General features: G+C 35.3%; 1 protein-coding gene across 1 annotated transcript in view; it reads right to left on the bottom strand.

Annotated features, from left to right (window-relative positions):
• PDSS1 (decaprenyl diphosphate synthase subunit 1) overlaps positions 1-12,288 on the bottom strand; it is a 33,146-nt gene that overhangs the window by 5,658 nt on the left and 15,200 nt on the right. Inside the window, exons 5-8 of the mRNA XM_074266984.1 lie at positions 12,011-12,152; positions 10,363-10,474; positions 10,144-10,253; positions 29-109 (exon numbers count right to left, since the gene is read on the bottom strand). Of these exons, the coding sequence (XP_074123085.1) occupies positions 29-109; positions 10,144-10,253; positions 10,363-10,474; positions 12,011-12,152 (445 nt within the window). The remainder of the gene's footprint in view (positions 1-28; positions 110-10,143; positions 10,254-10,362; positions 10,475-12,010; positions 12,153-12,288) is intronic.

Genomic DNA, 12,288 nt, shown 5'->3' with positions numbered 1-12,288 from the left:
GTAATGCAGAAACAAAAAATTTAAAAACCTGAAATGCGATGCCAACATTTTTTCCATATTGATAGGCAATTTCATGAACCACTGGATCAGGACATCCTAAAATGGAGACCTGAAATAAAAAGAAAGTTCTCTGATTTAGGCTCTAGATAGGAATTAGATAATAAACCTTTCAAAATGTGTTATAGTAATCTAACCATGCCTTACTGAGGATGCTCATTAATCACTGGAAGCTTCCCCAGATTCTTTCCCCTCACTTCACAGATAGACACTGAGGCGCGGAGAAGTGATTCCCTCTGTCACACGGGAAAAGTGGCATAATGAGAATTCTAACTATTTTCATGCCTAAATATGGCATGTTCCATTGTAAAATGCTGCCTCACATAACTATCTAATTACATGAAAACAGTCAGAATTCGTATACATTCAGAAACATCAGCAATACACGGTTTCATTAATTTTGAAAAATAAGCCCTTTTGGATCTGCAGAAGGAGCATTAAATGGACATTTTCCCCCTTCATTTCTGCAGGGAAAGTAGATATGGCAGTGACCTTCCCCCCTCAATCACCAAACTGATGTTTGTTAAGGATTGATAGTATTTGCTTTGTCTAAGAATGTAACCTCCTTGAAGGCAGAGTCTTTTTTTTCATCAAGAGCTTTACATAAGACAATGAATAAATATTTGTTGAACCGAATTTGAGCTTATATGACCTTATCACAAAGAAATTTACTTAAATAAGATTTTCTTTTTTTGGGGGGGGGGAGAGAGAGGGGATGAGTCAGGGGACAAAGGGAAAAGAATTTACTTCTGATCAAAAGATATCTTCTTCATCAATCTCTCTACTTAGAACTATATCCAGTTATTTAAAGTCCTATATTTGATAGAATGACCTATTAAAATGAGACTTTTACTTTTATCACTTGAAAAAAAAAAGTCCCGTGTTTGAATTGTTGTTAAAGCTTATAACACATTATCAGTAGTGCAATGATTCTGAGATATTTTTCTATTATTAAAAGGTAGATTTGTACCATGCCTTTATAGTAAATGTTAAATATTTGTGGAGCAAAGGTGCCTATCAGTAAGATGCCCAGGGTTAGGCAATCAAACCTATGACTTTGGTCTTTTTTAGCACTATGTTTTAACCAGCTCAGGTAAAAAGGATTCTGAAAGACAACACAGTGTGATGGAAAGGATGCTGGGCTTAAAGTCAAGAGGCCTATATCTGTATCTTGACTCTGATGCTTAAGGTGTGACCTTCAACAAACTACAGTAACTATCCTGTGAGGAAAGCATATTGTAAACTTTAAAGTGCTCTATAAATTATCTAGGTCAAGCGACAAGTGGAAAATATTGCACATCTGCAATTCATGAAGAACTGGGTTCAAATTCCAACTCTGATCTTTGCTCATGATCACAGCTAGTCACAAATGCTGTGTGCCTCAGTTTCTTTCTATGTAAAGTAAAGATTATTATCTAAGGGACAGACGTAGATGCCAGGAGGACCACGGATGATATGTTTTTACAGTGATTTCATATGCCTACAAAATGCCTAAGAGAAAAAAAGAAAGAAAAAGGTAATTCTAAACTTATAATTATTATCCAGGACAAAACAAAATATAACTTTAAGCTAAGAAAAACAAAGATGATTATTGTCTTCTGGCCTCAAATGACCTAATGCTATGTTCATGCTCTATAATGCATCATTCCTTCAAAATCACAATGGGGCTGGACCACAGCCATAAGTAAAAAGGCAACAAGACTATAAAAGCAGCATTTCCCCTCTACTTCTCCCCCCTCCTCCCCATCCACAAGCTTAACTCTGATGGTAGTTTTGAGATGTTTCAGAAAACATACAAATGCTTTGTGGCATTTTCCTACCTGTTAAAGGTTTGGCTTTGTTCTGTAATTACACATTATTCTCAAATGGAGTAATCTGAAGATATAGAAACACCTTTTTTATCCCTGTGGTAGAACATAGGCCTTTTAAAGATTTTCCAGAGTTTGAAGATCAACTGGACTAACTTACTTAAAAAACTCCTGAAGTGTATTCTGGCAATTTTTCTGCTTGGCATTCTGAGCTTACTGAACCCAGTTTGCAAGAAAACAAAGGTTAAAAGGAAAAAAAAAAAATCAACATTTAAAGCTGTATCAGAAAATCAAATGCAGATCTTCATATGGCCTTGATTCTGAAGCATGTCCTAAGGTGGCCTCTATTCCCCCAAATAGCATTATCCCTTTGTATTGCTCCCATGGGAGAGAAGCCCATTCCTAGCAAAAGCCAAACTGACCGAGTTTTCCCTTCAGCCCTGACAACATATAACATTTCCCAAACTTAAAAATACCTTCAATGGACAGTTTGAATTTAAATGTTTAGATCACTAAGATAAAAATGTACCCTCCCTTGCCCCACCCCAGCTTCAATTAACCAATGAGTGAGCACATGCTCAAATACAGCCGAGAGGTAAAAGCTTAGCCAAAAAAAACCAAACCAAAACCAAAACCAAAAAAAAAAAAACCTGCCATCGGTTAAATTGAAATTATTTACTCTGTGTGAACTGCAGTGACAACAACCATAGCAAATTAATTTGATGAATAGAAAGATAGTAAAATGGAGTTCAATGAGTGGCAAAGGGTATCTCTAGTTGGGCAGTTCAGGCTAAGCTGATCATAAAAATAGAGCTAGCCTCTTATTCCTAGACAGAAACGAATGGACTTATGGATCAATGCCCACCTAGGAATTTATTTACGCCTTTATTCAAATTATGGGCCAAATTCCAAGTACATTCTGCCCCCTATAAGTCTTTAAGAAGGATTCTTCTAGCTAGAATAAAGTTTAGAAAATAAAGACTTTGCATTCAGGACAGTCAGAAGACTGTCCTGAATACTTGTTCAACAAATATGATACAAAAATGGCTACTTGGGTCTTTACTAGAAAATACCTGCTTTGAATAGCTATAAATGAACTAAAGAAAAATAATTAAACAAGAAACATTGAATCATCCACTGAGAAATCAAGGTATGAAGACATACATATGGGTCAACAATAAGTTAAAAATCAGAGCTCTCTATTCTTAGTAACATGTTCAAATGGATTATTTCATATGAATTAAATACACAACTTATTCATAACACGTATACTTAGCAGATTGATAAGACTCTAGTTTAGCAAAATACTTCACTTAAATGCTATCTGAAAAATTCAAAATTTCTTCCTGTCACATTTAGTGGCTTTTTAACAGGGCATATTTCTAAAGATGATGTAAAAGAAACATGCAAAAGAATGGGCTTTTTACAAGTTAAGAAAAAAAGTCCCATCTCAGGATGGGGAGGACTCTGAAAAATGTATAAGAAGGCATGGCCAAGGATCAAATATGATGAGTAGCCATAAAAGACACATTTGCCATCTACATTAATGGAGAAAATACCCACACTGGTGAAAGCATAAATACATCTAGTGTTGTGAGTAATTCTCTCTAATTCCAAGATAATTCATAGGATCATAGGCAAGAATAGAAAGGGTTTTTAGAAGCCACTTAATCCAATGGCTCTTAACCTTGGGTATTTAAACTCTAAAAGAAAAAATATATATACACATATATACACACACTGACAAACGTATTTCAATATAATTTTATACATTTAAAAGGGTCTATGACATGGAAAGGTTAAGAACTTTTGGCTTAAAAAAAAAAAAAAAAAAAAAGACCTCTGGCACATCAGGCTTTTTTATTTTACAAATGAGAAAACTGAAAGTGAAATGACTTGCCCATAATCATATGTGGCAAATATAGAGGAGATTTGAACCCAAGTTCTCAAACTCCAGAGTAGTAATCGCCTTTCCATTATGGCACACTGCCTTCAATGTTTTGCTAAGATTAAACTCTGGCTAATGAATACAAAAATATCAGTATCTGTACAGATTGTGTATATATATGGAGCAAGAGATCCCCAGATATGGGGTGGGAGAAAGGGCAATGTTATAATAAACTGGGAAAAGTTCTCCATTTGACTTATAAGGCCCAATTTTGATTCTCACTTAAGTATGGGATCTGGCTCGCCACTTGAGTTAAATCATCCATTATGACCTTGCATACCATCTAAGTTTATTTTCTCACCTGTAAAATTGGCATAATATTTATGATTTCCATAAATAAGATTCAATGTATATTAAGTGCTTACTGTGTGCAGAGGGCTTACAGTACTTAAAAGTCTCTTAAACTTTGTTGTGAAACAAAGCATTCTAATTTTAGAAACCAAATGCCAAAATTGGCCGTCTTCCTACAGATCAGGAAAAAAAAAAAGGATTTTAGCCATGCATGTTTTGTATTTGAATATGGTTTGTTCTGATGAGAGATTTTATAAACATAACAGAAGTTGAAAAGATGTGGGCTTGGAAGCTAATTACATCAGAGATTTATTTCAATTTTTAACAGCATTATGTTGGAGTAAATCTTTAAGAAAAACACCTTTTTATTTTCTCTCATATAATCTTATGTGGAAAAGAGAACCAGAAAGGGAGCTTATGTGATCCACAAAGGGAAACCAAGTACAAAGATAATCCTCTGTAGAAACACTGGGAGATGGGCAGGAGGGGAAGAACTAGGACAGTACAGCCAGACCAAAAACTGGCAACTTGCCACGTTGCAGCAAATATCCAGTTCAGAATAAAACAGGATGACAAAAACAAACATGAGATAGGATTAAACCAAATTCATTAAGATAAATATTTCTTACTTTAAAAAAGTTCTTTTGATCGAAAATTCAATGGGGGGGAGGGGGAAGGGGAGGGGAGGAAGGGGGAAGGGAGGGGAAGAAGGGGGAAGGGAGGGGTAGAAGACAAGTCACCTCAAAGCAATCTTCTATTAAAGATGTAATCACATCCAGGCTAGGAATCTATTCAGTAACAGGAAATTGGGGGGGGGGGGGGAAGGAGGGGAGACAAAAGCTGCAGGGCCTGTTTTAATACTGTCATCTTCTTGGGACATCTGGGAATTCCATTCATTTTTCTTTGTGGGAAAGACCTAACAGAATTCTATCCCTTTAATCCTCAGCTCTGGAAAAGACCTTAGTGATTTTTCATGTGGCAGCTCTCATGAATCTGGTTTGCATATACACTGCTACTATTGGCTAAGCTCACTTTTATCAGCACCTTAAACAGCAGTTTGGGCTTATTCTACCCCGAGGTAATTGTAAATATAAAAATGTTCATTTAACGACATAACTTCTTTTTAGAATTATTTCCTTAACAGTCTTGGACACACCACTACCAATTTCATTTGCTTGAAAAGCATATTTAATTCCCATTTGTATTACAACATATCAGCATGCCTTCTAGTGGTCTTTATTAAACATTTAATTCTAACTCAAGGTTTACCTGTTTTAAAATACACTACTGCTTCTTCCTTTGTTTTACAATTTGTTGGGAATAAGATACTCAACAAATGGATTTCTGTCCTTGATTCACTGATTTTTTTAAATTATTGTCCATTTTGACAGTGCTTTCTCTAAATTCTTAAGACATATTAAATGTTTCCCTGCCTTTTTTTTTTTTCATTATCATGAAGATTAAATGAGTTATTGGGTGCTATACAAATGCTTATTCTCATCCTTCACTTCCTTCTTTTTTAACAGAATATATGGTTCAATGCATCTACAATTTCACCTATGTGGTCACACAGCTCATGGATGTTGCCTATTGTGCCATTTCTTGCAAGCAAATCAATGTTGGTAATATGATAGCTTACTTAAAGCCAGCATAAGAAAAAACTAAGTAGGTTTGGAACACTTGTGTTCTAGGGTGCAACTGGAAGGGCAGCCCCATAAGCTGGACCATCAGTTCTTTTGGACATCATACTTAAAATAGAAAAGAAGACAGACTTGGCAAGCATATAGGAAACTATAACATACTCAGTGATTCCAACCTACTTCCTACAACAAAACAAAAAACTCTATCCTTTTAATTATCAATAATCTGCCAGTGGTAATATATGTACATTTGTAAAACACAGACCCTCTAGAGAGTTAAAATTACAGGTAACCTAAAGGGCAATAGAAAAATCAAAAATACTGACAACTGGAAGACTCTGGGTCATGTATATCATTGAATCTAGTAATATCCTCTGGAATCACTGATGTACACAATACCTCTATTGGAATTATCAAAACTGCTGCTTCACTTTTTAAGTGTTTCAATGATTAGCCATTTGACTATCAAAATCTCTTTAAATCACTCTGCTGAATTTTGTACATAATTCTCTCTCTCTGGTTGGAGGATGGCTCCAGGCCCCTTTATCTTAAGTACACAGGGTTAGTGATAAAGTAAGGGGATTTTTTTTTTTTTTTAACTTACTACTTATTGCAAATAGCTTTGCTGAGAGGCGGAATTCCCAGCAAGACATTAGTATCTGAATGCCTCATTAAATCAACGACTTTAATAAGAAGTTTGCTTTAAATAGATCATTCTCATAGCATAATTATAACGTAAGTCATTTTTAAATTCTTCAGTCTCCTTTTAAGAGAAAAAGTATGACTTTCAACATCTTAGAAAAAAATTTCATCTAAAAATTAAATTGTATTTAAATGCTAGTGTGTTCAAGCAATTTTCTTGTAGAATGTGAATTACACAGGTGTTTTATGGAAGCAAAGGAAGGCTTTCAAAAGCCCATGTTTCCTACTGAGCAATCATAATTATATCTATTTTATTCAAATCTCTTAATAAAAAGAATGGAAAAACTCTTTTACCTGATAAATCTTTGAAAGGATTCTTTAAAGTTCAAATAATTATGTTAAGATTAAAGAACAAAGACAAAAATCTAAGCTAAATTCTACCTGTAGCTTTTATTTTTGTTGGTTTAATTACCAAGAACTACTAAAACAAAACAACAAAAGCCCACAACCAGAAAATACCTGCGTTTAATACCCTACTATCAGGGAGGCCGATACACATCAAATAATTAATTCTCTAAAAAGAAGTTCTCAATCATTCGTAGAATAAAACTGATGACTATATTCTGGGCAGAGAAGTTACAATTAGCTACAATTGAGTGAAGATCTTGATTTAAGAAAAATAGGTAAAGATAAGTTATAGGCTTCCACCTAGTTTAAACCCTGGAAGAAGGAGAAAAAGGAGAAAAGACTATTTTAAAAAAATCTTTATAAGTAGGTTTAATTGCTGCTGCTGGAGAGATTAATTTTTTTTTTTTATCTGAGAACATAATGCATGCCAGCATAGTAAGTGCTAGGTATTTCCAGTAGTCATAGGTGCTAATACTAGTTTTCCCTACAGTTCACCCAAAAGAGTCTTGTTTCCTTCCAATGTGGGGGGATGTAGCAAGTATTGATACCTCCACTGTATATGATTTCTATTGTTGTAACTATTTAAATAGACCAAATCCTTTCAGTTTAACTTCTCTTTTTGCTGCAAGTCTAGGACACCTGGGTTTAATGACCTGGTTGATCAAGATCCCTTTCTCTACCTAAGTTTTTTCCCTGTTTAAAAAGAAGTTTGAGTCAATGGCTTTTGAGGTTCCTTCTAGCTCTAATTGTATGGTGCTATGATCTGTTAAATACAAAAAATAACAAGTAACTCACAAGGTGGGAATGAGGTTCAAATGAGATAGTGAATTCATAGCATCTTGCAAACATTAAAGTACTGCATCACTACCACCACTCCCAGCACTATTTCATTATCCCCCAAATGAGGCTGCTGAACCCTATGATTTCAGACCTTCTTTACTCTCAGCCATGTGGGTATTATTTCTACCAATGCAGATCATAATACAGTTATTCCCTAGGTGATTATCATTTACACCATTCCACATGTGGTCCACACCACACTGAGGCCTTTCTTTTAAAGTTAAATGGACTAGTGCCACACCTGGTGAGTCCCATAGCTTCTCTTTTCCTGCCTGGCCCATCTCCTTTCCTGCTCATAGAATTCCTTAGTCTAGCTTTCGAGGCATTTCCTCTTCATAAAGTCCTCACTGGCAATACTGTAGTTATCTCTACAAGGCATCTCCGTGACCTTGTAGGTCACGGACACTCCTTTGGAACCTGTGTTGTGCCATGATGATCTATAGCCACCAGGTTATCACCCGAACACTAGTGCTATTGAAAAGGGGAGTTTTTATGTCAGAAACCTGTGGGACCAATGAAAACATGGTGTGAATTCTCCAAATGCAGTCTACTCCCCTTTTGGCTTCCTTTCAATCAATACCATACAAATTATTTTCTCTGTTTAAACAATTGTGGGAGTGTGAAGATGTGTTTCACTGAGAAAAACCTGTGTACTGTCTTGTCATCATTTTTATAAAAAATGCCAGTGATGTGAGCAAATTCAGTTTTAGAGAGATGAGAAAATTTTGCTTTACAATAATGTATTTTTTACTTTTGGAATCTTCCTTCTTTGAGGGATTTTTGAAATCATTCCCTAAATGCTTTGAAAATTGTGTTATTTTTAGTACAAGTTTCTTCTGATATCTTGGAGTCAAAGGACCTGGGTTTCATTTTTGTTTTACTGTGTCCTCAGGAAAGAAATAACTTTTCTAGGTTTCTGGTCCCTCATGTTTAAAAAGAAAGGGATAAGATTAGATGACTCCTGAGTTCCATGCCAGAGCTAAATTCAAAACATTAAGGAAAATTTTATCCCTTTCTTTTTTTTTGGAAAAATATGACATTCCATCTTCCAATCCTTTCCTCTGGGCACCTAAGTGGCACAGGGGATAGAGGGCAAGGCCTGGAGTCAAGGAAACTCATCTTTCTGAGGTCCAATCTATTCTCACACATTTACTAATTGTGTGACCCTGACGTCACATAATCTCAGTTTCCTTAGCTGTCAAATGAGCTAGAGAAGGAAAGATATTTCCAATATCTTTGCCCCCCCCCAAAAAAAAGCAAATGAGAAAATGAAGATTCAGATATGAGTGAAAAATAAACACAATCCTCCATAATCATTCAAAGATCACTGACAATATTCTTGAATTCTGGGGTGAAGTTCATCTGGGTCCAGTGACTCACACTCATCAAGGACAGCTAGCTGACTACTTATCTAGAGCCCCATTAACAGCTTTAATTCTTTTCTTTTCAGTCCAAAAATCAGTTTCCTTGGCAGACAAACAAGAAATCAATAGCAAGAAATTAAGAGTTTGCTCATTTTTAAACTATGATCTATTATCATTCTAGTCACCCTGAGCAACAGCTCATCTCTTCTTTGATATTTTCCTCCCACAAATGTCCTCAAAACAAAACAAAACAAAAAAACAGAAACAAAACCACACCACCTTTTGGTTTCCCTTGTTGGCTCATTCTAATCTCCGATTCTCCAAGGCTATACTGTTTTTGTGATTTTTGAGTTTCTTGCACATCAACAATGCACTTGTTATACAATTCCCCCTCTTTGGAATGTTTTTTCCTTCTATTGTCAGCATTTAATTCCTGAATGTTTCTCACTGATCCTCTGTTGATTTTCTAGAATTTTTTTTTAGTCCAGAGGATCTTGTCTGTTCTTTCTTTGAAATCTGATTTCCTGAAATTTAGGGCATATGCTCAGCTATTCCCTCTTTCTATATAATAAATTCTGAAAATAATCAACTCCCCAAGTTCTCATCCTAACAACCAATTTATTTCTTGTGGAGTGATTCTGAAGTAAAAAAAAATTCACCATGGTAGCCCTTTTCAGAGGTTGCAATTCATGACAAAACCCTTAAGAACTCAGGATCTTCTCTACAAGAAGCACTAGACTCAAATAGTGTAACTTTAGGTCTTGTAAAACTATTTAAATTTGTTAAAAAGCAAGCCACATTTTTTTGCAGATTTTTAAAGCAATGAAACCAAAATTATCTGTAGTCCAACTATTCCAAGCAATCCAAGAAAAGTGTTAGTTATTTAAAATGTTTAACAAATTTGATAGATTAACTTAGAGAACTTTTTATGGCTCAAGAAAAGAATGGAAGTCAATGTCTACAGACAATATAGAAAAACTGGAAACAACAAAGATAGTTTGGGGGGAAAGTCTTGAAGAGTGAGCTTTTGGGATAAAGGGAGGGGGGTCTATTTTAAGGTTCTCCTTTGAACTTTTTCCCAGAAGTATCAAAAGCCTCAGACATGAAACTTCTGTTAACTTGACAAAAAGACAGAACGTACATACTGCTTTACAACTGTTGGCTAGGAGACTTGCAGTCTTCTTAAAGGTCTTTTCAATGTAGTGAGCAAATCTTTCGTTCTCATTTTCTTTTGACCCCAATTGAAGAAATTCACCTGCAAAGGTGAGAAAAACTCATTTTGATTGGGATTTTATTGTTTTGCTACAGTTGATACCAGAAGAAATAATTTTTAAAAGAGAAAAATAAAAAAAAAAACAACCTACCACGCACCAAATCTTCAAGGACTTGTGTTAAAACAGAAACAATGGTTGTATTTCCAATTCGTGCCAAAGCTACAGATGCTGCAGAAAGAATAAAATCACCAGCAAGAACAGCCTTAAAAAAGAAAAAAGGAAAGCTACTTTAAATCATTTATCATAGCAACTAAGTGCAAAATAAAATGTATCATCTCATTAATCACATGCTTTTTCTGAGTGAAATCTCATGTTCTATGAGGCAATTCCTGACCCTTTGCTATTATACAGAATTAATCCCGTAATGCTGTGGCAAATTGTCACTTTCCTACAAAAGGTTCTTCAGTCCATTTTTCAATGCAGAGTTTGAGAATGCTAGAATTTTCCTATTTTTTGGTGATCAGAAGAGCTCATCTGGGGAATCTCATAGTGAAAAACTAGTGCAGCCAGATAAGAGAGCGTCTTGAGGAATTCAGGGAATTTGGTCATATCCTGGAGAAGGGCATCTTAAACCTTTTTGACTCCAGAATCCAAGCTCCCTTTCCAATCCCTGAGAAAGATCATGCATTCATCTTTGGAGTTCTCACACTGGTTGTAGACTTGGTGATTATGCATAGTATTAAATATACTGTTTCTTATTTGATGGTAACTAAACTGTCTTTTTAGAACCCTCATAAATAACCATGTAGCATGGTTACCTACTCACTACTTTTGAAAAATTGAAGGGAATACATTAACACTGTTCACTTAGCAATATAGGAGCACAGAAATTAGCCTATTTTTACAGTGGATATGTAGAAACTCTTTTATGCCAATATAAGGGGTGAATGTGGGATGTATGTTTTGGTATGGACAATGTTAACAAACTCCCTGGGTGTAAACTCTCCTTACTGATGGAGGTTAGAGTCTTAAATTATGTAACTTGCCCAGAGTCACAGTTTATAAATATGAGAGGCAAGATTTCAACTCAGGTCTTTCTTTGCTAGTGATGCCATCTTTCTCACTATACCACGGTGCCTTTCTATGAAAGAATGAATACAAGAAGTGTTAAGTGTCTGAGACTAGATTTGAACTCAGGTCCTCCTAACTTCAGGGCTGGTGCTCTATCCATTTTGCTACTTAGCTGCCCCCTGGGTATAGATTTCTGATGGGCTTAGTACAAAACTGAAACTTTGTTCACTGGTGTAGATCAGCAACTCACTTAAAATTCTAGTCTTAAAAGAGTTTCCTGGGGGCAATTAAGAATTTAAGTGACTTAACTAAGGTCACCTAATTAGTATGTGTCAGAGACAGTACCTGGACCCAAAGCCTGACTCCAATGCTAGCCTTCCACCCACGTACCACAATAGCCTTTTCAAATTTGAGCCACAAAAATACATTTTCCCCTTGTATTTTGAAGGAAAAAAAAAAAAAGACCCCCCCCTCCCCTCCAAATTAAAGTGTTCTAATTGATTTGTTATATAGCTTTTTCTGATGTACCAAATATCTATTATGGTATCCAATAAATCCAGCACAGTTTATATTTCTATGGCACTTTAAGATTTACAAATTTACTCAGAAAAACATATCTTAACATGATCATTAAGGCAATTAAAAAAAAAAAAAAAAAAAAAAAAAAGATTAGGCAAATCTAAAAAATGAATACAGTCCAATCACCACTGAAATACTACAAACATACCTTCTTTTCACCCCAGATCTGATTAACTGTGTGTTTTCCTCTTCGAGAGCTTGCATCGTCAATAATGTCATCATGAACCAGACTAGCTGTGTGGATCATTTCTGCAATTAAGGCTATGGTACGCTGACTTGCTTGCATATCACTAATTAATGGAAAGCAATGCCTTTTTAGAATATATTCCATAATTTACTGCCAAAGCAATCATCTTGTGAAAACATCATACTGATCTAAGATAGAATCTTATTTCTTTTAAAGAGACTCATTCTAGATTCCCTACA

This window comes from Sminthopsis crassicaudata, chromosome 5 (assembly GCF_048593235.1).
Source record: "Sminthopsis crassicaudata isolate SCR6 chromosome 5, ASM4859323v1, whole genome shotgun sequence".
NCBI classification, from domain to species: domain Eukaryota; kingdom Metazoa; phylum Chordata; class Mammalia; order Dasyuromorphia; family Dasyuridae; genus Sminthopsis; species Sminthopsis crassicaudata.
This window is presented reverse-complemented; position numbering and strand designations above follow the sequence as displayed.